The sequence below is a fragment of the Carassius auratus genome, chromosome 7 (genome assembly GCF_003368295.1).
Source record: "Carassius auratus strain Wakin chromosome 7, ASM336829v1, whole genome shotgun sequence".
Classification (NCBI taxonomy): domain Eukaryota; kingdom Metazoa; phylum Chordata; class Actinopteri; order Cypriniformes; family Cyprinidae; genus Carassius; species Carassius auratus.
This window is the reverse complement of record NC_039249.1, coordinates 17543617-17570304: the sequence shown is the minus strand read 5'-3', so window position 1 is coordinate 17570304 and position 26688 is coordinate 17543617. Positions and strand designations below refer to the sequence as shown.

Here is a 26688-nt window from a genome sequence, read left to right as displayed (position 1 = left end):
GCGGGCGTGCGCTTCTTCTCACCTCTCCGTCCGCCATGGTGAGACGGTGGCTCTGACCCATTCCACAGGAGCCCCAGGTCAAAGGGAGGCCATGGTTGAGAGCGATGCTGAGTCTCCTCTCGACCACTCCCTCATCGGCGACCTCCCCTGGTCCCCCGGAAAACCACCAGGCGAGTTCCCTCAAAACCGCCTCTCTCCCGGTCTGTGGCTGGGGATGAGACATGGGCAGACATACCGCTAGTTCTCGTGTCGACGGAGTCCTTCTGTCACGTGCGGTGATACAGGAACGAGAAGAGATCCAAGTGCAGGTATGATTCTTTATTAAGGGTAATCCAAACGGGTAAACAAGCCAGGCAGGGTCAAAACCAGAAGATCTAAAACAAAACATAAACCAGACACGCACACAAGGCAAGGCAAGGCAAGGCAAGGCAAGGCAAGAATGACGGACATGAAATAACTTATACATTAAACAAGGACTCCGTAACAAAGACAGAAACAAACCAGGTATTTAGACAGGTGCAAACGATGTAAGTGGGAAAAGCTGAATACAACGAACAGTGACGAGAAGGGGAAGTGAGACCTCTAGTGGACACCCAGGGATACACAGACCAGACACTGTGACAATCTCTCTCACCATGGATCTGTCATCTTTTGGACTTGGACACCATTTTCACTAAGATCGGACTCCAGTCATAAAATCGGACAGTCTGAACGAGGCATTATAGTCTGTCTCTTAACTGCATTATACTCTTCTGTAAAATATTATTATTTGTCGTCATTACCATGGCGATTAAACCAGCGCTATTTCGACTTTACTTATTTTATATAATTAAGTAAAATAGATGAAACAGCATAGTAAAACAATAAAGAAATAAATATTATTATTTTTAAGTAAATGCGTCAATTTGATCATGAAATCCTTTAATCTTTTTTCATGACACTGTTTAATATTAATAAGAGAAAGGAAAATCTGTGCTTTACAAAAACTTGGAGCAGTACCAGTTGACTGTTGACTGTCGTTGTTTTCTCCATGGTAACTGTTGCCCAATGGCTCTGTTCAGACGGATGTTAACGACCTTCGACAGATTTTTAATAACAAACAGCCGCAATTTACAAATGACATAACTGCCACGAACAGACAAAACGTAGCATGATGACCTTTGAGTAGTAACTCCATAAACTAGCGCTACATACAAGTCAAAGAAGATCAAAATAAACTGATTCCGAAACAACAGATGAATCGGAGAAGACTTTCCAATCCGTGAGGTGACCTGGTGTAATGAAGATGGTTAAAGAGGAGAAGGAGACCTCACAGGTTGATTCTCTGAAAAGTTCCTCACCTGAACAAACAAATGGAGAAAAAAACGGTCAAGCATGTACGGAAAGCATCGATGAAGTAAGGGAATGTCTATTATGCTTTAGCTCAAATTACTTGTCACATGAAAAAATTTATTTTGTCAAGCATATGCATTAATATAGTATACTTTATTATATTATGTGTATATCTTATGCTTCCTTATGATGCTTAAATAACTTAAGTTACTATAATGCGTCAACAGAGCTTGAAATCACAGGCCATTAATTTCTTTCTTTTCCTTCCCCCCTCTTCCCACATTTTTTCCTTGGACCTTCTCCATCATCTTTTCCTTCCACTCTGTTGAACATTCTGCCTCTGTTCAGATGAATTATTGGAGTGTTAGCCCCAGCATCCTCACCCATGGCCTTTGTCATGTCCTCCACCTCTGCTGTGAGGAGTCTGTGAGTCACATGACCTGTGGCGAGGGCGCTGGGGGCTTCGCTAGTCTTCACAGGAGCAGTCGTGTGCAGTTCTATTATCCCGATGGCCGACTGCGAGATTCGTCTTTTTGTCAATCCCTCACCTTCCGTTATGCCGGCCTCACCTCCACACATTTGCCAGGCAGACTGGTCGGCTGGGGACCTGGGGCCGTTCTCACTGTACTAGATGCAGAACTGAATCCTCTGGTTCATGCTGTGGAGCCCATGGATGTGAGGGTGTGCAAGGTGCGGCTTTAATGAAAACTTTTCAAACCATAGTTCATTAAATTAAACTTTTATGAAATTTTGACAGCATATATAGGCTACAGTATAGCTCGGAGTCAAAAAGGTTGAGAACCACTGGTGAAGGTATCGGGACACAGTTTGATGGATCGCTGGAACTTGTAGTGAAAGTGAATTAAAGAGACGTTTTCATCTGTCTGTGTTACAGATTTTGGAGCACTCTAATGAGCTTGTCACAGCTGGAGAGGGAAATGTATGTGTGTGGTGCCTCACACACTTGGTGTGTCGTAAACGGGTGGTGGAGGGTTTGGGGAGACAAGTTGTGTTCACACATCTAGCACTGATGACTAGCAGGACTGAGCAGGGCCTCAGAGCACTGGCTGCATACGGACGCGCTGTGGTTATGGTGGACCTTACAGAGGGATGCATTATGGAGCATAAGAAGAACCTTCATTTCAGGTTTGTTTTTAATGTTTTGTATTAAGTCAGCCATTTGCAGCTATTAAGGCCTGTTAGATTGAGTTTATGCTAAACTATGGAATAAATGTCAAAACCAAAAAAAACTCCTCTCACTTTCTTGTTGAAAACATTAATAATCCGACCAATAACACTTATTATAAAATTTTAGCAATTAATGAAAGTGCAGACTAGATCCAAATACGCATGCATTTATTCTTGGACCATTCCATTTTCTGATTATAGAGTCCTGCAGTGATAATGTATTTTTGTAGGCCAACCTGAAAGTTAGCATCACTCTGGTTCCCTTGACAAAAACCCAATAGGCTTTTTCTTCTGACTTTTTGAAATATTGCAGAAAATAAGCTCTGTAACCAGAAAATGTTCATGATAATCTTCACAAATGAACAACTTCACATCTTTAATGAATTTTGAAGCCTAAATACAATTAACCAGAAGTGAAATGTAAACTGTAGGCTGTAAATGCACTACGCCATGGTCGCATGATTTCAATGTCACCACCATTAAGCTTTCATGTTTCAATAATTCAATTAAATTCAATTGTTTTTCCTAAAAGTTTCTTTTAGAATAGTTTTGTAAGACTGTACACGCTGACTGTTACACACTAGGGCTGTAAAAGGAGACTAGTGAGTAGATGAGTTAACCTGTTGGGTGAGATGATGTTTAATGTCCCTGACAACCTCTGTAATCCCATTCAGCCACTTGATAGCAACCACCTTTTTCAAGACAAAAGCGTTAGAAATCACAAAAGAGGTCTGATGGATGTTTGTCATGTCTTAGAAAATAATGTGGAAATATATTGTGCATTTAACCAAAAACCAAAACAGATTGTTCATATAATTTACTGTAATATGTCATCCCTGCTGCAACATTATTGTTTGCTTTATTGTTACTTTATTGTCAAGGTATCTGGTTCGCCAAGGGAGTAACATAACATGCAGTCAGTTAGCTGGGAAAACATTGTGATTAAATTGGTTTAATTGAATTAGATGTTTATGTAAAATCTTTATTCTATTAAATCAATCTCTTTTTTAGGGAAATCACAGGGATGGTCTACTGTCCACTTAGGGATATTGTAGTTACTGCATCAGATATGACAATCAGAGTGTGGGGACCAGACTGGGAACTTCAGATGGCCTTTGTGGGACATACTGGTCAGACTATTAACTTCACTATTAATAAAGTTTCAAAGTATGAGTGTTGAGTGACCGTATTTGCAACTGCATTGTTGAAATTATATTAAGTATCAACGATGTAAACAAGCAGCACAATACAGCAACGGTATTTCAGTCACAATAGTGTCTACTACCATCATGAGTGTGGGTTTTTGTGTCCTTCCTCCAGCTCTTGTCACTTCTCTAGTTCTGTGTCCTGTGTCTGGCCTGTTGTTGTCATCTTCTCTTGATGGTACTTTGAGATGCTGGAGACCAGAAGTTGGAGACCAGGTCCAGATTATATCCATTCCTAATGGGTGCCCACCTCCTCTTGTCATGGGAGGCCCGGATAGTGCTGGCACCTTCTTCTCATATTCCACCAACAGTATGGACTTCTGGACCTTCAAATGCCTTTACAATCTACACTGCAGACTGGATGGGGTCCTGAGAGGTCCTGTCCGCCAAATCTTGACCCCACCAACCCCCCCTTCCTTCCGTGCCTGTGTAGTTTGCATCCATGGAAACAACGATGTCACAGTTGTGGCAGAAACGGGTGAAGTGCTCACTAGATTCCAAGCCAATGGAAGAGTAAGGTGTGCTGATTACTGTGTCCCTAAAGAGATTTTACTGGTCCTCACTGAGGATGGAGTGGTAACTACTGCTAGTACATTGACCAGTCCAGTAACAGTACTGGATGAGTGGCATGGGATAGAGCATTGGGATTGGTCAGGTGGGCAGATGCAAGCTAATATAGGCATAGTTTGCTGCATGGTCTTATATAATGATGTTAAAGATATACAAATCGGACAGGAAGAATGGAGGTCCTTACAGATGCAGAGATCACAAAAACCAAAGAAGATACAACTTCTACATGATGCAAAAAACAGGTTGGTATTTGTGGTAGATTTATTTATTTTTGGTCATAAGTAGTCAAAAGTTTTTTTTATTATATCTTAATTTTTTTCTTTTAAGGAAAGTAAGATACATCCTAAGCTTGTGTGTCCCTTACAGGTTTCTGGTTATACTGGGCCATTGTGGTGGATGTGTGTCTGTGCTTAATATGCATTCAGGCAAAATCCAGTTCAGGACTTCTGCTCACAACAACCAAAACCTCAGCAGCATGCAGGCATACCCCAACAGTGGCTACCTGCTGACTACAGGTGCTCACACACACTTCACACACACTCTACTGCAGCATCACACTGCATTCAAATGGACTATCTGCTGATGATAATTTCGATGGCTTTATATTGCAGGTGAAGATAAAGCTTTGCTAGTTTGGCGTGTGTTCCCATGTGCTCAGCAGTGTTTGAGTCTCTATTTCAGCGTGTTGTGTGATCTGCCTCCGGTTTTAATGGCACTGATGGGAACCCAACTCACCGTCGCCTCACAAGATCCTGAAAACGATACTTATAGCTTGGTACAATATAACTTAGAGAGCCAAAGCAGATCTGACCAGCAACCCAAAGAAAAGCATCACAACAAAATCACAGGTTAGAGACAGTAAACTCTACTAGATATCTATAATATTACAAAATAGCTTATAATATACTTTCACATAAACAAAAGCAAGCAAACACACTTAATATGCCAGTTTCCCAAAAAGTGTATACAGATTTGAATTTGTGCTGATTTTAACAAAAATAAATAAATTAATTAATTAATTATTCAACCAAAATGTATCAGGTCATTTTTTGAAATTATCTCACACCCTGACCCTCCTGAGATTGAGTAAATCTGTTTTATGTTGCTCCAGGCCTGTGTGCTTGTCATCAACTGAGCATGTTTGCTTCAAGCAGTCAGGATGGGACTGTACGGATCTGGGATATGGAAAACCACCTTCTTAGGTTAGGACCGAAGTGCTACTTTTTGTTTGTAGTTGTGTATATTCTACAAAACAAAAAACTTTGATAATCATTGCATACCATTTTTCACTCCAAATTTTGTGTTGTTTGTTTTAGAATTCTTCAACTGAATGCAGAGCCGGAGTGTTTGGCGTACTGTGAAAGTGGAGACCTGCTACTGGGCATCACCGGAGACCTCTACAGAATCCCCCAAACACAACTACTGCCTCTAGACTGCAGGACACAAGTACAGCTTAAAATCTCATCAGATGGCATTCATCTTATTTTAAAAGCTCTTTTAATCAAACTATTTGAAGAGTTGTCAGACTCTTGATGTCTTTACCAACACTGAATATAAAAACAGTTCAAAATGATGGCTAAATAAAAGTACTGTACTGTAGGTGTACTCCAATACAGTTTACTCTAGAACAAAGGAGGTTCACACAATATATAGTATAGTCTGTACACACAAAATTAATCATTCATTTTGAATGTATTCACTTTAGAAATGGTATCCAGACTCTGAATTACTCAAATCCTGTATCCCAATCATGAGCCATGAATGCAGGTAAATTTCTACAAAAATAACATACATTTATACACATCCATATCCTTACCTTTCGCTTTTAACTCTAGGACAGAGAGTTGCCATATTATTAAAAAGGATGGTCCTGAAAGGCAGGACAGGATAAAAGATCTAGTAAGTATCAAATATGTGTGTGTGTGTGTGTGTGTGTTTGTGTCAGAGCTCCTTCATTTGTTTGTCTTAAAGGACTTTGGGGCAATTATGGCATTACATAAAGATCTGGAATCCTTGCAAAAAGGAGAGGTTGAGTGCAGAAGGAAAAAACCAGCCAACGTAAAATCCAAACGAGAGGCTTTCAATAATTACCTGGGTCTAATCTGCAGGCGACCCCTTGATATAAGGGTACTGTATGTTTCTCAACAGTCTCCATGTCTTTTGTATTAGACAGTATTTTCCAAATAAATGGGTTTGTGGAAATGACAGGATTTCACATCATTCCTCTAGATTCCAGAAGATATGTTTGATGTGTATTCTACACTTTTTCCACCTAAACTTCCTGAGCTTCCTCCTCTGAGTCCTCCCTCCTTCACCGACGGCTTATCAACGAGACTACATTCTCCTAAAACACAGGTGAGAGAGTGCGGATTAAATGCATACGAGTTGTTTTATTACAAAATTATCATTTTACATACACAATATATCCATTACTAGTCTGCTGTATATGTATTACCCAACAGAGATATTCTTTGCTTAAAAATATATATTATTTTTCTTTGTATATTGTGAATCACATTATAAGGTGTCCGGACGTGCCCCTTTCCCTGGCACATGTTCTGCCCAGGATTTCTAAATTGCCTAAAATAACTAGGTTTTTGCTGTTTGTGCTGTACATATACAATAAACATAAAACAACATAAAATTCTGGTTTTGTGTGAATACACAGTGGGAGAAATAACTGAATAAATAGTGGAATGTTTTTGTTCTCACTTGTCATTAGCAGAGCGAACTAGATGAAGTGCACTGCTTATATAATGAAGAGGAGGAGAAGAAGAAGAAGGAAGAGGCTCAGAAGCATCGCACACCCATCGCAAAGACTCCATCAACACAGAGGAGCCCTCTTCCTCCTTCACCAGTGGCAGACACACTCATATACCCTGTTGGGATGTTTTTCTTTTTTGTGTTTGTGTGTGTGTGTTTGTTAATTTTAGACACATTTAGTCAAATTACACAAATCATGTAGGGATTGACTAAGTTGCATAAAGGTCTGGTTACATAAGTGGAATTTTGCAGGCTTTAAATCAATTCATTCAACTTTATTTCTAGACTCAAGGTCAATTAACAAGAAACACGCAGTACAAAACGAGACCAATATAAATTAAAAAAGACAGTTATACCAGTATTTCCTCTTAGAGGACTGAAATCACACTTCAGTAAGCCTAGGATTTGACAACAACATATTATTATTACGTGAATCATCCAGCCAATAAATACATTTGTACATCACATTTCTCATTAAAGCAGGGAATGATTGTACTCTTGTTTTACAGAATAAATTACTTGCATTTTAAGAAAAGATTGAAATGCTATCACATAACCTCTTCATTTTGTACTCTCTTATGTTTACAGCCACAAAAGGCCCTTCCACCAATAAAGAGTCCTACACCCCCTCTGACCCCACCCTCTGAGCCTGCCCCACCTTTACTCACCTCTGTCCCTCCCTCGCCCTCTTCTGCCCTACCCTCTCCCACCTCACATCTACCAGAGTTCCTCCTGCAGTATGTGGATGAACACTGGTTTCAAAAGATGTTTCCTGATCTGAGTGTAAGTTGAATACAAAAACAGTGAGGACTCTTCTGTTCAGACGTACTCTTTATAAAATCTCAATCTCAGTCTCCTTCTAATTTATGCATCGTTCTCATTTATACTTGCATGTGTTTGCAGTGTGTTTCAAGTTCTTTATGCCCCAAGGAATTCTGCAAGCATCTGTTGAACTTTATGATGACTTGCAGCATGGCTCAGAAGAATAGCATCCTGAATGCATTACTTATGCTAATACAGCAGAAGGTGCTAGACAAAGAATCTCTCAGCACCGGACTGCTGGTTTGCCTGAAAAACTACATTCACAAAAACATGGTAAATTAAATTGGGATATTATAATAAATCCATAAGGCATAGCTGAAAATACATTTTGGTAGCAATTTCTCTAAAGTTTGGATTTAATTTAATGTATGAATACAGAGCATGTAAGATGTATGAATTCTCTGTCAATACTACAGATAATTCTATTCAGTATAAGAACAGGTATGAATATGTGAATATGTGTTTTGCAGTCAAGGGAGGAACAGCATTTTGTCGGTGAGCTGCTAAATGTACTGGTGTACCTGAGTCCTGACAGTTTTGACACCATTGTAGAGCTACTTGCTATGTTGGCAAATAAAGAAGCTGATCTTAAGTAAGGAATACTGCATGTTTAACACAATACAAAATACAATGTAAAGGTTTGTCAATGGCCTACTTTAGTAGCAACTGTAGAACATCTGCATTTATTGAAAAGTTCCTTTCATGTTTGATTTTTGAGTGTTAAAGGGGTCATCGGATGCCCATTTTCCATAAGTTGATATGATTCTTTACGGTCTTAATGAAAATACTATAACATTCTTTGGTTAAAATATCTCAATGGTAGTTTAAAACAACACCCTTTTTACCCGCTCTGTTTTGAGCAAGGTGTTTTGGTCTATGTTGCTTTAAATGCTAATGAGCTCTGCTCACCCTGTCCCTCTCTTCCTTGGGGTGACGAGCAGACTGTAAACTTCAGCCACAAAAAATGCTAACTAGCACATATTAATAAAGGCGATTTTCAAAGTTCCATAAAAACCCTTATACTCACTTATGGAGATGAAGCTGGATCAGGATGATTTGCGTGAACATAAATGCATGTGGGCAAATCTGGGATCGGCAAATTCCCTTCAAAAACCAAAGTAACATTAATCCTCTGCATGTTCAGCGGCTCGGATGTTGGGAGAAAATTATGACTGCTATGTTCATTATTACATCCTACAACAAAAGACCTCAATTGCTTAATTGGAGACATTCTAGTCTTCTCTTGCACCGGAGTAGACACAGTGGCGGACCGCTCACATAGGGCGGGTCTACGTTAAGATGGCCTTGTCAATCTATTATTTTGGGAGTGGCCTGCATACAACTACGTCATTCTGACAGGAATCTCAGAACAGCCTGATTTGAGAAATTTTAAAATAGGGATAAAAAAAACAAACATGGGTTGGATTTTTATCATTATAGGGTGGATGTGTACACATATCCAACACACATTTATGTTCAAACAGCATGTAAAGTGAATTTTGCATCTGATGATCCCTTTAACAAACTGTCTCCACCATTTTTTTTTAACTGGCACCCAATTGCCATATATATGTAATTAACCATTCTATTTTTATATCTCTGGTAGGGCTTTAGTACTGTGTGTGCTGCAAAGGTTGGGTGTGGAGGAAGCTGAACTGTGGTTATGTCCAGAATTAGAGTCCTGGAACTCCCTGGCGAAACATAAGCCTGACCAGCACAACAGTCTTCGAGACATGGCCAGCCACTGGCTGCTTACCTGGACCAGAAAGTACAAGGTATGGAGCAGGTATCAGATCGGTAGAGATATTTTTGAGAACAAAAGTTTTTTATTTGAATTGTATTTGTATTGTGCCTCACAGGTTCACATTGGGTCTGTGTTCCTAAGCAGTGAAGGAATAGAGAGTGTGTTCGCACCTGTGGAGGTGCTCAAATATTTCTGCTCTGTGCAAAAAGGCAAACAGACTCGACCACCTCCACCTCCACCAGAGGGCAGGAAAGACGCTGTCATCGTGCATTCAGACTTGCCTAGGTATGTCATACTAAGACAGGGACTCCCAGTATCATTTGGTTTTGGCTGTTGTATATTTTTTTGAGTGTTTTTAAAATGTATCACAAGTTTCATCTCAGGAACCTTACATTCAAATCCAATTTTTTTTCTCCTCTAGTCTGTTTAGAAACGAGATGAACAAATTTTTAAATAAAACCAGCAAAATTTGTCCTATTCAGCCTCTAAAAGATCCTCATATAAAATACTGAATGCATCTGTGTTTAAATAGTTTGTATAACCAAGGAATTCTCTTTAAAATAAGCGTTGTTTTTTTAAAATGATCAGAAATGTATCTCTGTTTTTGTTTAGACTGAAGCCAATTCAGCGCCTGGGAGAGACGTACAGCATGTCAAGGATAAGGGAGCCTCAAGGTTAGAATATACTTCAGTCAGACTTTCAGCATTCATTTGTTGAATACAGCTATCAATCTGTTATGCCTGTGGCACTAAAAGATGATAAGGAGTTTGTTTCTAATGTTCAGTTCAAGTGGAAATCATACTTGTGCAGAAGTGCAGCCTCAAAGTAATATAGAAATTATTCTTTCACTCTGCAATTCTGATATCTGTGTTAAACTGTAATTAAATATACTGTGCTTCATTATAAACCAACAGGACGTCTGCTGCCACCACTGCCATATCGACCCATGTTGATGGATTTCCCAAGGTTCCTCTCTCTACCATTGGCTCATGTCACACTTTCTCCATTCCCCTTTTCCCTGGATTTTCAGACCTTCAGACGCCCCTCACCACAAAGATACTTCTTCCTGGAACGCTCCTATGTACAATATTACAGATAGTTACTCCCAAAAGCATTGCATTCAAGCGGTGAAAGACTGTCTCTATGATGCATCAAATGTCACAAATCAAAAAATTTTGATGATCAAACTCACTTTATCATCTAGAAGTCTTTTAGTACATACTTGACAGTTGAATGTTTGAGACATATGGCTTGTTTTATTGTGAAAGAATATACAGAGAGAATGCTAGTTCTTTGAAAAGCAATCTGCTTTACATGACACCTCCTTGAGCACTGGGGAAGATGCGTTGTGCAAAGCAGCAACGAAACACAGGCTGACCCCATGCAGAGCAAGCCTTGGAAAACAGTTCTGTGCAGCCCAGTATCCTCTATAGGTATTGGTAATGCCATTGGTATTGGTATTTTGGCCTTTAGAATGGATGGGGTCAAATGATGGCATGATATACTCTTGATGATATACTGTTTGAACATCTCTAACCTTATCCTCTCCCTCCACCTGATAGACTGATAGATAAATAAATAAATAGATTAATTAAATAGCGATAATTTATTTGATTTTTTTATTTTATTTTATGGAGGATGTGATGCATCAAGGGTCATTTTGTAATCTGTTACCGTCTGAACTGTAATCAAATCAAATTTTGAGGGCAGTGGAAATTCACACCTCCATCACACAGAAGAATAGTTAATAGAGAAAGAGAAAAGTATTAAGAATATTCATGGAAAGGTTTGGAATTGAATTGAATCATGAGATTTGATTTGCAATATATTAACACTTCAGATATTTTGTCAAAGTATCATGAAAATTACAGCACCGGTAAATTAAATGTACCAAGACAATAAAACATAATACAACAACTACAGTCAAGATAGCCTTCTGACAATGTTTTACATTGCGCAACAACTGACAGTGACAAAATAATAAAAAAATTAGCAAAATATAAATGATTAAAGTTTTAAATCAAAATAAATGATTAAATATTAAAATATTTTCCAGGACAAATAATTATGTCAGAAAACTGCAATGCAAAATTACTTAAATTAATTAATTTATTTATTTTTTTCAGTTACATGGGAACCTTGTTAAATTTTGTGTGTATTTTCCAGTAAATTTTCCATTTAGGGTCTTGATTTTCTGCATGAGACACTGAACACTGTCAGATCAAATTAGACTTGTGAGAAAGCAGATAAGATTGAAAAGCGTTTCACACCACAGAACCTGAACATTAGAAATATTCCCATAATTCATGCATTAAAAATTCAACAAGCATCTAGAGTGAGGAACGGCCGGGGGCCAGAGTGAGGAACGGCCGGCATCTAGAGTAGGGAACAGCCGGGGGCCAAAGTGAGGAACGGCTGGGGGAAGGAAGCAAGAACCGGCGGAAAATCAAATAAGACTTTAATAATCAAAAGAAACACAAAACAGCGTGGCAGTTGGCCGTGAGGGGCTGCCGTGCTGTTTTGGTTTTTTCTTTTGATAAACAAACAAACAAAACACAAACTAAAATCCAGGCCTGGGGCCTGTTCTTTGTACGTCGCTAACTCAGTTAGCTGGATTTGATTGTTGATGATTTGGCGTAATCTTGGATCGTTTGGTTCTTCGAAGCTCATCCCGGAGCTGCTGTCATAGCAACAGGTCCGTAAGCTTAAACCTGCTCGGGAGCAGCTTATTTCATGTAAACAGGATTAGATCGCTTCTTTTCAACCAGAACTGATACTCAAAATATGAATGTTACCACCGCTACTTTATTACAAGAGTATCGTACTGATCCAGGGACAATAATTTAAAATAATAATCATTTAAAAAAATATTTAAAAATAATATAAAAATGCTGTGTAGTCCATAACAGTCTACTATAGACACAGACAGTTTTACTCACTGAAATATTTATTTGTCATAAAATTATTACTTCATAATTGTATTAGAGTCTTACACACATGCTATACAGATAATAGAGTCATGCATTATTTTGAGTGATGACTGCTATTATAAGAATGGCTTGATGGAGCGCAGGAGATGCAAATAACATGATCTGTAACCCTTAAGAAACTTTCATTAATGCTGTCACGTAACAAATCTGTCCAAATATAAAATGAAATGAATAGATAATTTCTACATTGAAATAAAAATGTAAAGAATGCACAACTATTATCAATTGCGAATCTAAATAATTGGGAATCATGAAAAAAATAAAATAAAATAAAAACATGTATCTATTATAACATTTATGTAGTTTTGTTTGCTTGGCTGTTTTCTTATAAAAGTCAATTTGTCAAGTTTTTAGTCAGGTATCGTTTTAAATTATATGTCATTACATTGCCGTCTTGCCACCAGCCAATCATTGCACTGCTGATCATGGTTTCGAGTATCGATACATATCCCCTTTTAAGCCAACACATGAATGCGCAATTATCTCATATAACTCAATCCAGCGATACTAATCATACACAACAGGTGTGTTCGAAGAACACAATTAGCCGGATCATGATTAGCACGATGATATCATCTTTGATGTGTCATTTGATCTCGGATGTAATAAATGACGTACGAAGAATGGGCCCCTGGTCCTCTCTCGTCTGTCACTGTCATCGCTCCTGTTTTATATCCTTCCATCTCCTCCGTGGGACTCGAGACCGGTAGGTCGAGCAGGTGTCGCTCATTTCCAATCACTCCACCTGGCCTCGCCCCGTTCCTAAGGCTCTCGGCCCCGACCCATTTGTCACAACTGCTTTATTACATTACAGTTTAAAGGGGGGGGGGGGGGGGGGTGAAATGCTTGTTTTCACTCAATATACTGTTAATCTTGAGTACCTGTAGAGTAGTACTGCATCCTTCATAACTCCAAAAAGTCTTTAGTTTTATTATATTCATAAGAGAAAGATAGTCTGTACCGATTTTTCCCGGAAAAACACGAGTGGCTGGAGGCGTGGCGTGTGGGCGGAGCTAAAGAATCATGAGCGCCAATAGGCTTTTGCGTTGAGAGCTGGAAGCTGTGACTTTACCGTGAGGAAAAAACCATCATCCAAAACAAACCATGGCTAACAGTCAGATTCAGCGTGTATTTATGATCCAGAATCAGATCTAGAGGCTGAAATTTAACAAGAGCAGCATCGGCAACGACGTCTCTATGTGGTATGTACTGAAACTGTATATATTTGCTTAGCTGTTTTGGAAAATGACTAATATTCCACTTTATAACATTGCATGTTGTTTACTTGATGTGCTTACAACACAGAGATATTTGAAGCAGTTTTACTCACCGTCTGCAGTTCCAACACACGATCGTGGCCCTTTTTCGTTGGGACTGCATTACCCTTAAGAAATAAACGATATGCAAATCTGGCGTCAAACTGGGCCTTGTTTGTAAAACAAGCATCTTCGAAATGCAAGGAACAAACAAAAACACTTGGACAACTCTGTTGATGCTCTGTAAAAATAAACTCCGTCCACTGGTCCCTTAATGCTGTTTTTTTTCTTTGGTAATCTGTGCAGGGTTGTCTTGCCCTGGCAACCAAAAACACACTTCTTTTGTGTCATTTCACGACGCTCTCGCTCTGATCAGTGATTGTCTGTGCTCTCAGTGCTCTGCTATACGGGAGCACGCGCTCTTCCAGCAGAAGTGCCCTTATGACCCATATAACGAAATTCTGCTCCATCTAACGTCACACAGAGCCATACTCTAAAAAACTTTCCGAAACTTGTGACAAACCGGAAGGAGTATTTTTGGAACAAAAATACTCCTTCATACATACAACTTAATTTTTGAAACTTTGTCCATGTTTAGCATGGGAATCCAACTCTTTAACAGTGTAAAAAATCAGTATGCATGAAATAGCATTTCACCCCCCCTTTAAGGCACTACAAACCCATACATTACGCAAGACACAGCAAACAAATACAAATTCAAAATCATTTCATGTGAAAAGCTGCATACAATATAATGCTATGGTTTCCACTAGCAAAACTTTTTATAAGACTCTGTGAATAAGCAGTATAAGAATAAGGTTTGCTATCACTGAAAAACCTTGGCATTCCCCATGAGTGGTTAAAACATAATCTGAAAGTACTAGTTTAAGCATTGTTTTGATTGTCACATATTAAGAGAGTGAGCTCTGGGACATTCAACCTTAATCATCCACAGTCAAGTCTGGGCTGTAGTTTAGCAGGTCAGACGTCACAAAAAGGTCCTGAGATCGTAATCTCAAGTTCAGAATCTCATCTAGCAACCTCAGGGTCAAGTCCCTGCCCTCAGACTCCTCTAGCAGAGGCCAATCCAGCAGCTGAGCACTGGAGGGGAGAGCCGGCAGCCCAGGCTCATATTCTTCCAGTGGGTTGGGATAGAGCAGCAGATGAAGAGAAGGGATTCCTGCCACTGTACGGGCCAGGGAAAGCAGTCCAATTCTAGAGAGTGGGTTTAAGGCCAGTCTTAAGCTACGTAAAGCCCGACAGCAGGACAGGGAGGGAAGAAGAGCACCCAGGAGAGTGTCTGAGAGGCCACAACCACAAAGTGAAAGCTGGCGCAGAGAGCTTTCGGCTTGAGCTAAGAGATGGCGCAGAGAGGGCAGGGATGATTCATCAAGCCAGTTCTCACTCAGGTCAAGTTCTCTCAGGAATGGAGCGTGCTGGCTGCAGGAGAGGTAGGCCAGGTCCGTGGAGGTCAGGCACAGGTATGGCAGCTCCAGCACCTCCAGAGGCTGGGAAAGAGAGCTGCAAACAGGAGAGAGAACATTTAAACGTAAAAGGTCAGCAGAAATGTTGCTTTTATATGGTTTTGAAAAACGTTTTTTATACATTTCAAATATCAAACATATTCCAAAAATAGGGGTGCATGATATATTTCGGCCGATGATTAATGCACATCTAGTCAGTAAAGCCTAATCAGTGGTAAATACCATCAGGTGCGTGATTTCACAGAGAGCAGCTGTTACTACACAGAGCCGTTGTTAACTGGCTAGCTGCGCAAATCCAAGCTGAAAATGATAGATAATGAACAAACTTTCTTTGTACTTTTGTCAAGTAAATAAAAGTTGATTTTAAATACATTTAATTAATAAAAAAAAATATTTGCCTTTTGGCTTGCTTAGTTGGGACACTTAATATTCAGTTGTGTCACTGAATTGAACTTCATGATAAATAATTTATCAACTTTATGCAGTTATTAAACACTGAACTGGACTGGAGCTGAATAATGACACCACTGTCTTTTTAGAGCTGCTTTACAGCAAAATTTGGATTTGTCATATATCTGATGAAGTTGGTTTGCATCTCTGATTCGGTTTCTTCCCTATTTAATACTCAATTTGTGTTGTATAAAGCACTAAATAAAAAGGTGACTTGAATTAAAAACATTAAAATCCTTACAGATGGGGTTTATTCATGATTGCATGTATTAATTGCATTTAAAAAAGAATTATGAATAGATCTTGACCAAAAAAAAAGTTCTTCCTGAAATAATGTAGTGTATCTGTTGTAGGAGTGTACAAGTGGACTTGATAAACACAACTATCTGCATGTACAGTATGAATGTACCTGAGCAGCAAGTGCAGGTGTCCTGGCAGTCGGAGTGCAGTCAGGCATAACCTCTTTAGTCTCTTCAGTGAACCCAGTCCCTTAGACATGTCCTGAAGTGCCCCCTGCTGGCCAGGCTGTGCGCGCTCTAAGTCCAAGTTACAGTAATGCAGTCTCAGAGAGTGCAGCTGAGGAAAAGGAGCTAAAAGTGGAAGCAGCATAGCCAGGCCTGACGCCCCAAGGCTGGAGTAGCGGATGTCCACACCGAGAAGATCCTGCTGAGGCAAGAGACCCAACAAGGAAGCTATGGAGGGTGCTGAGAGTTCCTCCACGCAGAGGTAGCGGCAGTGGAGCCGCAGTGGGCCCGGTTGACTAAGGGCATCACGGACACGCTCCCAGGAACGTGAATTGACAAAAAGGTCAGCCCTGACATGGACCACAACTACCTCATCCCAGTCGTGGTAGCATGAACTACTGTTATTACTGGTGCTGTTTGATTTCCCCTCGGATAAAGTCTTTCTTCTCTGGATCTCCATCCTCCTCCTGTCACCCTTTACTGACTCATCTCCTGAAAACATCTGTTCATTAGTTCTGGACTTCCTCTTCTCTTCTTCTTCCACTCTGTGTCCTCCCTGACTCCCTTCACCACTATTCCCGCACCCTACCTTGCCCCGGTCTCGCTTGATGGTGCCCTGGTCACTTTCTGCTTCCAGTCCTCTTTTTCTCTCTCTTTCTCCATCTCTCCTGTGAGCCCTGGAGGCAGCAGATCGAGCTTGTAGCACCATTGAGCATAGGGCAACGCTGAGGGACCATCCACCCATCGAGTCCTCAGCTCTCCCGTCCTCACACTGAAGTCCACTGAGATCCAGCATCTGCAGACAACACCTGGTAAGAGAGGAACAAAAGAGAGCTAGTAAATAAAGCTTAAATAGATATGAAAACTGAACATAAACCAACACAAAATGACAGCGTGATACAGAGAAAACAAAATGACTGTGAAATTTAAATTTGAATTTTAAATGTACATTTGTGCAGAATCTTTTATTCTTTTTAACATTCAATGAAATAAATGCTGCCTGCAAGTGCTTAAAGTTTTGGTTACCTCTCTACAGAAATCTTGGTCCATTCTAGGGATATGCTGGTATAAAATGTCATGTTGCGATAATTGCTAATGCTTTTATCATGGTATATGCAATGGAAATTTAGTTACAAAAAAGTTGTTGTCAAAATACAATACAGTATAAGTTTAACAACTTTTTACTACTAACAAAACGATTAAGATTTGCAAGACCAATTGGTATCACTTTACAATGAGATATAATTAGTTAACTTTAGTTGACACATCAACATTCATTTCTGCCTATATGCTATGACGACGAAACTAATTTCTATGTATATCACACTGAGGTAGTGTTTTTTATTGGCACACTTTGTAATTAAAATTAAAAGCGTCCTGTAGACTCATCCGTACCTCTTGTCCGTCAGTCCCCTGACCACAGCCAGCAGCAGAGCCTGAACGCAGAGGCGGTTCGGAGGGCACTCGCACGCTTTTCTGCTGCCTCCGATGGCCAGTGCTCTCTCGGGCCACCGCTGGACGACCTCACCGACGGCCAGAGGACGGCAGCGGCTGAAGGCGGCGTCCAGCAACGCTCGGTAGAGCTCCCGCGGCACACAACTCAACCAACACTGCGAAGAGCAGTGGTCGCTCACCAACTCCCGAGCGCACAGGGTCACCAAAGACAGTACCATCTGCACACACAGGAGGACGCCATCAGAGATTATTACTACAAATCAGCATGTTGAATAATTCATCTGAGAGTAAATAATCGTCAAACCTTTTACTCCAGAATGCCCCGAGAGCTAGCAAATTGACAGCAACAAATTGATCTCCCTCTTCGCAGCACTGCATACTAACTACATATTACATTCAATTCGACTCGTTTAACAGCCATCTGAATGTCACGAGCGTCTTAAATGTCTACAACCCTAAATATAGGATTTAATATACACAACATTCAGCGGGTTGTAGATAATTCATGCCTGTTTTATGGTGTGAGAACAAGACACTGAACATGAGCAACGGATATGTAATATATATATATATATATATATATATATATATATATATATATATATATATATATCTGTGCGATCTAGATAAATCTTTACAATTGTAAAAATCTTACAATTTCGGGAGTGTTTTTTTTTTCATGCCTTTGCCCTGGACAGCTGAACATAGTCGCCACTCGCCATTTAATGACGCAAAAAGACGCGTTGTTTGGCGACGATCCCAAATAATAACAGTGACGATACTAAACAATTATCACAAGATTAACGACAAATGGATTGTTACACTATACTTTGTCATATTTTGATTTCAGTTTTCAAAGTTTGTATGAACAATATATATATATATATATATATATATATATATATATATAAAAAATGAAAGAGTAGTAGTAGTAAAGAGTAGAGTAAATATTTCAAAATTAAGACAGCATCACATGAATATGAGATAAAAGTAATTATTAAAGAGAGAAGGCCAAACTGGTGATTAACCTGTACTTTTATTGTCACAGATGCTATCTGGTAACAAGACACAGCTCCCATTCACATTTTCTTTCAGCGCGGTTATTTAAAAAAAAAAAAAATTCACATTGTTATGAAAAATGGACAGATTCGGGTGCACCAGCATTGAAAGCTTAAACAATATTTGATTTGCATGTTTACCATTCAGCTATAGCAAAATAAATTGGTAAACTCATAGCAAAGCCCATATTACAGAAAGCCAAATAAATTGCAGCAAATGTGAAACCTGCAGGCATATAATAATAAAAACCAGTGCAGTGTACTAAAGTAAATGAATTTCAAATAATTAAGTTTCCAAAAAAGCTTTATAGTTCAATCTTATACAAAGATTTTAGGAAAATAAGTCTAAATGTCTAAAGCTCATTTGTTAGAGCACGATGCTAGCGATTCCAGGATCACTGGTTTAAATACCAGGAAACATATGTAGAGGGGGGAAAAGTACCTGTAAAGTAGGTTTTGATCAAAATATTTGTTAAAACATGTTAAATGACAACATTCAGATACACCTTACACAGCTTTATAAAACAACAACAACAACAAAAAAAAAAAAAACAGTAAAACAAGAAATATTAGAAGAACCAGTAAAACAGAGGGGCAAATCCAAAAGGCATGCAGTCTTTGTATTCAAAAGTGTGTTCATATTCTCCCCTGTCAAAACGCTGGTGCCTTTCATTCACTCCTAGGATGAGCTGGATTCCAGGATCTTTTGTTCGTCTCAGCCAATGCTTAAATGAGTCCATGTCAAACCTGGTCCAAGCAGCTCTCCTTTAATTCCTCTCAGCCACAGTTTATGATCTTCTTTAGAGGCTTATTTCTTCTCCTCAGTTCACAGTGAAGTAAATGAAACACACACACTTTAAAAAAAAAAAAAAAAAAAAAAAAGTTTTTTTTTTTTTTTTTCATAAAATAAGGAAAGAAGGAATTAGGTGCAAAGTTAACAGTGAGGCCCTTTGGCTGAAGCGCAGGTTGTCATCCCTGAGAAAGTTTAGACACACAGAGCTGAGGGGAACCTGCAAAACAGAACAACAGAAACATTTTTAAAAGACTATGGCAAACACATATAGAGATGGCCCACGGACCTATTTCATACTGTACAAAGCACAATAGGTTTTTTTTCCAGTTCTAATGGTCTAGGACAACTTGAGTCCTCATGGATTGTATGAAGATGTCTTCATTAAAATGATCTCACCTGTCTTCCATGAAGCTGTCCACTTCCTCTTCATCATCCAGCTCCATGTCCAACTCATTATCAAGGCCACTGCAACCATAACTACTGAGGACACTGAAAAGTACATGACGTTTAAAAATGGCTAGAAAAGGACTTCTATAATGTGTGTACAGTGAGTGATTACTGACCTGACTGAGCGGCAAGTGAAAAATACAATGCGTTTAAGCTTCTTGTTGTAAAAGAAGTAGTTGAAGGACCACAGGCTACCTTCCTCACCGAAGGGGTCAGAGACAAGGTCTGGGTTGTAGCTACAAACAACATAATGACTGTTATTAAAATACATGTACACAACACATTTAGTGAGGGAGAAATCATTTCTTTACTTGTCACTAGGATTGGGAGTCGTTAGAAATTTTCAGGTTCCAGTTCCAGTTCTGCCTAAAGGTTCAGGTTCCAATTCCGGTTCCATTAAAATCATTAAACGGCTACTAAAAAAAAATAGTGGTACGGAAAAATCCACAATTCTCAACTACTCAATGCTCAATATTGTTTATTTCTTACTGTCAACTTAATTTAAAGGTTGGCAATGTCTAAATTCAACATATATTACAGTATACACATTTTCAGGTTCAGATTTAATTTCCATTTAAATGATTAATCCATTAAAATATATATATATTTTTTACTATTTTACCTTCATTGAATGTAGTGTTGCTGAAAGGTAGTAAGTAATGCTGAGAAATGAGAGTCCATCAATCAGCATGTGCTTCAAACTTGATGTTTTTCAATAACATTTTGCTTTTTAAGCAGGAATAAGCTGGTTGGCCAAATAGTCCTTTGAGGGCTAAGACACTCGATCAATTCCCTAAATTAATGAACTACAAACTGTTATACTAATAACCAAGTATACACACTCTCCATATCCCCTATTTTACAAATAATACTGCAGTCAGGAGACGGTGTGATGCGTTGGTTTCCACATTTTTAAACATTTAAAAATAAATATTTTCTATCACTCTTGAAATTACCTATACACTAAATAATCTATCCCTCATACTTGCACAACAATAGCAGTATATTTATTTAGTGGTGCAAGTTGAAGTCAGTATGTATGTTAATGACAATATGGGACCAATATAGCCTAATGCAATTTAGTAGCAGCAGCCGGAAGATACTGCACGGTACATGTACAGTCACACAAAACGACGTGCACAGTTATGAAAGGCGCAAGTGTGCGTACAGTCGTGGAAAACGTGTTCGGGAGTTAAAAGACACATTGGAAACAATGTGCTCAGTAATTAAAGAGCCAGGGCGGTGTTTCTGTTATTCGGTTCGTGAATCCTTTATGGGAAATGGCGAATCATTAGAACACTGGCGCAAGGCTCCTCACAGCGCTTGGTCACGTGTCGCACCAGAACCATTTTTGGAACCGAAACTTGCTGGAACTGAAACAGAAATTGCTCACGGTTCCGGTTCTTTAAAAAAAACTGAAGGTTCTCGGTTCCCAACCCTACTTGTCACACACCTATAGATGTCACAGCCCTGCAGGTTTATCTCTTGATCAATGGCATTCCACAGTTCTGGTCCTAAAGAGTTAAACTGCTCCCCCACAGCAGAACAAAGGCTGCTGTTAACAGAGTCAACCACCTGGAGGACACAAACAGATTGTTAGGAAACATAATCAATAATCATATTGAGGTATATTATTACTGACAGGTTAAATGTTGAGCTTCCAGCATACACTGCAACATGAATAAATGTTTTTCTGTTTGCTAGGTTAGTTGTGTATAGGTATAGTATTATGTGGAGCATTCGTATAGTCTATTTTTTTTTAGCTAATGTATAGGTAAACATTTATATGTAGTATATTTATAGTCAAAGTCTGTCAGTAGGTTAGTTGTGTATAGGTTTATACTGTTTTACTAAATTGTTGTCTGTATTCATGTAGCACCATGGTCCTGTGAAGCACAACATTTCGTTCCACCGTATGTCCACACATGTAGCGGAATGACAATAAAGCTCAACTTGTCCTTGAAGTATTACTAACGGAAGAAAGTAAAAAAAAAATAAACATAAAAATAAAAAAAATTATATAGATATTTTTTTTTACCTATAAACAAAGTTATTGGTGGTATTAAGCATTTTAGAATTAGTGAACAAATTCAAACTTACAAAAAAGGAGTGTTACTTAGGACAATTAAGACAATAATTGAGGGAACTTATAAATCTGATTTCATTAATTTTTAACTTTACTCAATTCCTGACAGTGCATCAAAAACCTTTGTACCTGACATTTAATAACATAAGATCACATAAAAAGTTCTTTACCCAACAGAAACATGACCGGGATACAATGGAAAGCAGTCATACTAACCCAGTTAACGCTGGGCTCTCGGCTGAACTCATGGGCACGGGCAGCACTGAAGTCATAATCAGGCCGGAACGACTCGTTCAGGGTGGTGATAAGGTAGAACAAGGTCTTCCTGCAACACTTATCACTCAGTGGATTTTCTCCATCCTCCCCACTCTTCCCCAGTCTAGAAGAAAGCGCAGGAGAAATATTGTGCAGTGTGCCCACGGTAGCTGAGGTGAAGCCTATGGTTGTGTGCTAAGGCTTACAGGTTCGGGCTTGGAGCGCTGCTGGACTGAGGGGGTGACAGAGCTTCAAGAACATGTGGCTCCCCCTCCTGACAAAACTGCTTAAACATGTGCTTGTCATCACCAGCCATCTTACACGAGTAGCTCTCCATCCTACAGACAGGAGAAAAGAAAACATAGGATAGATTTAATTATATCATGACTAAAACAATCACACACACAAATATCAGCATAATATATTTTTGAGATTTACATAAGATACAAAACATTTTTTATATTGCAGTAAAATTTTAGCTATTTGAGTGTGATTTAAAAGCTATATTTTTAATGCTTGGCTATAATGTCACAGATGCAGAGTGAGTGGGGAGGACATAGGATTATCGTGTGTGTTTATCTTTCTGGCTTATGCCAGAGAGGTTGTGCAACTTCAGAACGTTCCAGTAACAGTCCACGGACATGATTATTTATAGGTGAAGGGCAAAGGCTGTAGCAGGACACGGAGGAGAATCATATGATTTGGGACACTGTAGCCCTGTGTTAAAGCACCATAAATCAGTGGAAGAAACAAGCAAACGTTGGAGAACAAAGGTTGAACTGGATCATAAACCGTATGTGTCTGGTGTGTAAAGATCAGTTTGAAGAAAGACATGTCACACTGAACTAGACAGTCTGAAAGTAGGGCTGTAACAAGATTCTGATGGTGTCTGTTAGTAAATAGAGATGTATGCAGGCACTGGTTAGTTAGCATCTTCACTAGTTTTAACTTGTACAAGTATACTGATGTGTGAGCTCTATTAAAAGATATATATAAATGTTATTGGCATCTGTGCTCAGAGATACCACATTTGATCTCTCTGTACTGTACTCTACACTTATCTAATGGCATGATTAAATGCTAAAGAAGCTGGCAGATCATATGAAACTCAGCTGTGTTTACATGCACCCCTAAATAACCACAGTGGTATGTGTTAGAGGACACTACAATCTGCGTCATGGGTACAACAATCGCGTCTTTACTCTGGGTATATAAGACCACCTTATCCTTACATAACACCATCAGAAAGTGAAAGAAAACAATACAATATAGTTTTAAACCTAACAGCAAAAATATAAAGAAAAAAGTAGTGTACAATTAATAAAAAAAAATTAATCGAGTTCAATATCAGTGTGACATTGTTTGAAGTTGTTAAAAGTATAGAACTACTGAACTACACAGTTGTTAAAATGACATTCTTTTGACATGATAAGTATTGCTATCATTTATGATAATTCAGCAACTTTCTTCTGCTGGTTCAAGCACTGAGCTGAAACATGCTAATGCTTGCAGAGTAAAAGCTAAAACACTTATGCACATGACACTTGGAGCCTAAAACAACCACAGGAAGATGTGCATGTTGATGTGTGACAGGATGTTTACCAGAACAGACACCTGAACACAAGAATTAAAGAAAAACCTAAATCTGGGGTTACTGCTCCTTTTGACCAATGGATTTCCATGCATTTTCCAGTTGTTTGCTTGTACTGGATAAGGATTCTTATATATATATATATATATATATATATATATATATATTTTTTTTTTTTTTACAGAGTCTTCATTTAGAAAGAGCCATCTGTAACCAACTGCATACTTCAGAGCTGTAGATTCATTAATCTGTGCATTGGTTCTAGATATTTAAACGATTTAAAGAGAAAGTTCACCAAAAAGTGAAAATTCTGTTACCATTTCCTTATGTCATTAATTCAACTTTTTGCGTTTTTTTTTTTTTATATTATAAACACAAATGAAGACATTTTAATGAAATCTGAGGAAATTGATGTCCCCTCAATGACAGCTCATTCCACAGTTTTTTTTTAAAGATTCAAAAATGTATAAAGAGATCTTTAAAAACGATTGATACGAATAGAGTGGTTTGATTCTAGTCTTCCAGGAATAAATGATCACTTTACATGATAAAGATTTAATTTAAGCTTTTATTCATACATAAACTTTGATCAATGCATATACATTGAACACTATGTAAAAGTGTTGGAAGAGTCAAAGTTTGGAACGACATAGGGCGAGTTAAATACAAAATGTTGATTCTTTATGAATTTGCGCACTTTAGATTTTGTTATATTCACAGGTATTACAAGGTACCCACATTCTTGTAAATCATAACTCAAATGTTCAAAGGAAAAAAAAAACATTTGCTATTTTTTTCAGGGTTCATACCTGCCAAGGATGTGAGCATCTCCAGTTTCAACACACAGCTGGGAGCTCAAGGCCTCAAAACGGGAATTCTCTAAAAGCTTCATAGCTGGAAAACAACAAAAACAAAAATCATACACACACTTATCAGAAGACAAATATCTCTAATTTCACTGTGAGTAACTGGTTACAAAATAAACAATTTATTGATGCAACTAGTTGTATCGGGTTTAATTGAAACAGTGTAATAGAGATGCCCAAATGGAAACAGTTGGGTGAGTGTAGCTTTTCTTATTTACATGCATAGTTAAAGGACTCCACCTTAGTGCCTTACGTAAAAACTAATTTACGTACGGACTGCATGATTGTCCGTATAAACAAGAAAATCGTGTTTTTATTTAAATAAATGCATACTTTTCATTTTTACGGCATTAATTAAAAAAAAAAAAAACAATACCACACGTAAAACTGCGTTAAATTATTTGTTAACTTGACGTCTGAAAACCTTAAGACAATCGTAAGAGCCCACCTCCCCCCAACAACAACAACCCTTTAAGCACTTCCTACTTTATAAATCGATCTGGGCGTGTGGGGTAGAAAAAAAAAACACTAAAGTGGGGACATTTTATTGATAAAATAAAACAAAACAAAAAAATAAATCAAGACAAAATTGCATTATGAAATAGCAAAGTGGTTTAGTTATAAATAAACTATTATAAACATCCAACAACAGACAACTGACCTACTACTGACCAGACCAGCTATGGTTTTTAATATTGACGGCGTACTGTATCAAAGTGTATGTCAATTGTGAAGCTTACCTTTACTGTTGTACTGCCACTTTCCAAATAAAAACAAATCTGGGCGAATGGAGTAACGTTTACGTTAGTAATTCGTCTCACAGACAGCTCGGTTTACGGAGTTGTTCAACAACACAATACAAGCTAAAATGCGCTGGCGTATACGCGCAGTGCGGAACAATAGAAAACGTTGTTCAAATGTAAATTCAGTTAAATTGAAAATGACTCGGTCGAGACGGACATATTCTGCAGGCGTTTTCTCTTACTGCAAAGCTTCTTATTTCGACTAAACGCAACATAAAATTCAGCGATGATGTCAAGCTCCAAGACATCGACTTCAGCAGCATCCCCTTACTTGACCTACAACAAATGTACGTTCTGAAAACGATTTAAGCGTCGGTTTAAATGACGCGACTTGATTAAGTGATGATTAAATTAGCACTTGCGACCTCTCGCTAACGATAATGTATCCTATTTCTTGTCCTATGTTGGTAAAAAAAAAACCTCGAACATCCAACAACGGTCTCTATATCTGAAAACAGTACACAAACCACGCCTCTTAGCAGAGAATATTTCCGTTGATGATAACCACGCCCACTATGTGTTCAGGAAAATAATATGAACACTTCTATTGGCCACTTAGTCTGTCAATTAAATGTACTAGCCATTCTATTGGCTAAATGGTCACGTCATTTAAATCATTTCCAAAGAATTGTTGACCCTTTAATTAATTCTTTGGCAAGTGTTTATTTTTTTGTGCAGTGTAAAAAAATTTAAACGTTACAATTTTGAAAAGAGATTATTTAGGCATTGTATGCCAAGGTTTTATGCAAAGTTAGAGGCAGATGTGATGTTTGGAGAAGGTGTTTATAATGCTAAGGGGTAATTCGATCCACTTCTAGTGGGACGTGACAATTGGGACGTAGCCCCTATGCGTAGCCCCCAGTTCATATGTAAAGTGCCTGAATAGAGCGAGGAAGGACCTATTTATTTATTAATTCATTTATTTATACATACGTATTGTAATCAACATTTTTTTCGGATTATCAAAATGTAAAACAAGTGTATCTAAAGCAAAGTGTAAATATGATAGCATATTTAGTAAATAAATCAATGTTACTGTTTTGTATACAATCATCTAGCCTGCAAA

At 38.5% G+C, this 26688-nt stretch overlaps 3 protein-coding genes across 5 annotated transcripts; 1 reads left to right on the top strand and 2 right to left on the bottom strand.

Moving 5' to 3' along the window:
• The first annotated feature begins 1050 nt into the window (after positions 1-1050).
• Positions 1051-11574, top strand: wdr97 (WD repeat domain 97). Of its 2 annotated transcripts, none has more exons than XM_026267766.1 (21): positions 1051-1396; positions 1681-2022; positions 2228-2478; positions 3532-3650; positions 3841-4537; positions 4662-4810; positions 4907-5143; positions 5407-5497; positions 5612-5741; positions 6001-6062; positions 6131-6194; positions 6267-6422; positions 6525-6650; positions 7021-7176; positions 7647-7841; positions 7962-8153; positions 8351-8472; positions 9487-9655; positions 9740-9909; positions 10237-10298; positions 10539-11574. In XM_026267766.1, exons 1-21 carry the CDS (start codon positions 1280-1282, stop codon positions 10721-10723), a joined length of 3792 nt encoding a protein of 1263 aa, XP_026123551.1. In that variant the 5' UTR covers positions 1051-1279; the 3' UTR covers positions 10724-11574. The 2 variants fall into 2 exon arrangements, with proteins under 2 accessions (XP_026123551.1, XP_026123550.1); XM_026267765.1 differs by having other exon boundaries at positions 7018-7176.
• A 3190-nt stretch (positions 11575-14764) lies between these two features.
• On the bottom strand, positions 14765-18442 carry LOC113106137 (leucine-rich repeat-containing protein 14-like). 2 transcript variants are annotated; one of them, XM_026267763.1, is made up of 4 exons: positions 18379-18442; positions 17664-17941; positions 16214-17077; positions 14765-15391 (listed from the first exon to the last, which is right to left on the bottom strand). In XM_026267763.1, exons 1-4 carry the CDS (start codon positions 18427-18429, stop codon positions 14812-14814), a joined length of 1773 nt encoding a protein of 590 aa, XP_026123548.1. In that variant the 5' UTR covers positions 18430-18442; the 3' UTR covers positions 14765-14811. The 2 variants fall into 2 exon arrangements, with proteins under 2 accessions (XP_026123548.1, XP_026123549.1); XM_026267764.1 differs by lacking the exon at positions 18379-18442 and adding an exon at positions 18028-18236.
• Positions 18443-18740: 298 nt separating this feature from the next.
• Positions 18741-26099, bottom strand: LOC113106134 (repressor of RNA polymerase III transcription MAF1 homolog). Its single transcript, XM_026267762.1, has 8 exons — positions 25560-26099; positions 24763-24847; positions 22569-22700; positions 22324-22486; positions 21475-21596; positions 20138-20257; positions 19971-20063; positions 18741-19791 (listed from the first exon to the last, which is right to left on the bottom strand). The coding sequence occupies exons 2-8, from the start codon at positions 24843-24845 to the stop codon at positions 19767-19769; spliced, it is 738 nt and encodes a 245-aa protein (XP_026123547.1). The 5' UTR covers positions 24846-24847; positions 25560-26099; the 3' UTR covers positions 18741-19766.
• Between the last annotated feature and the right edge of the window lie 589 nt (positions 26100-26688).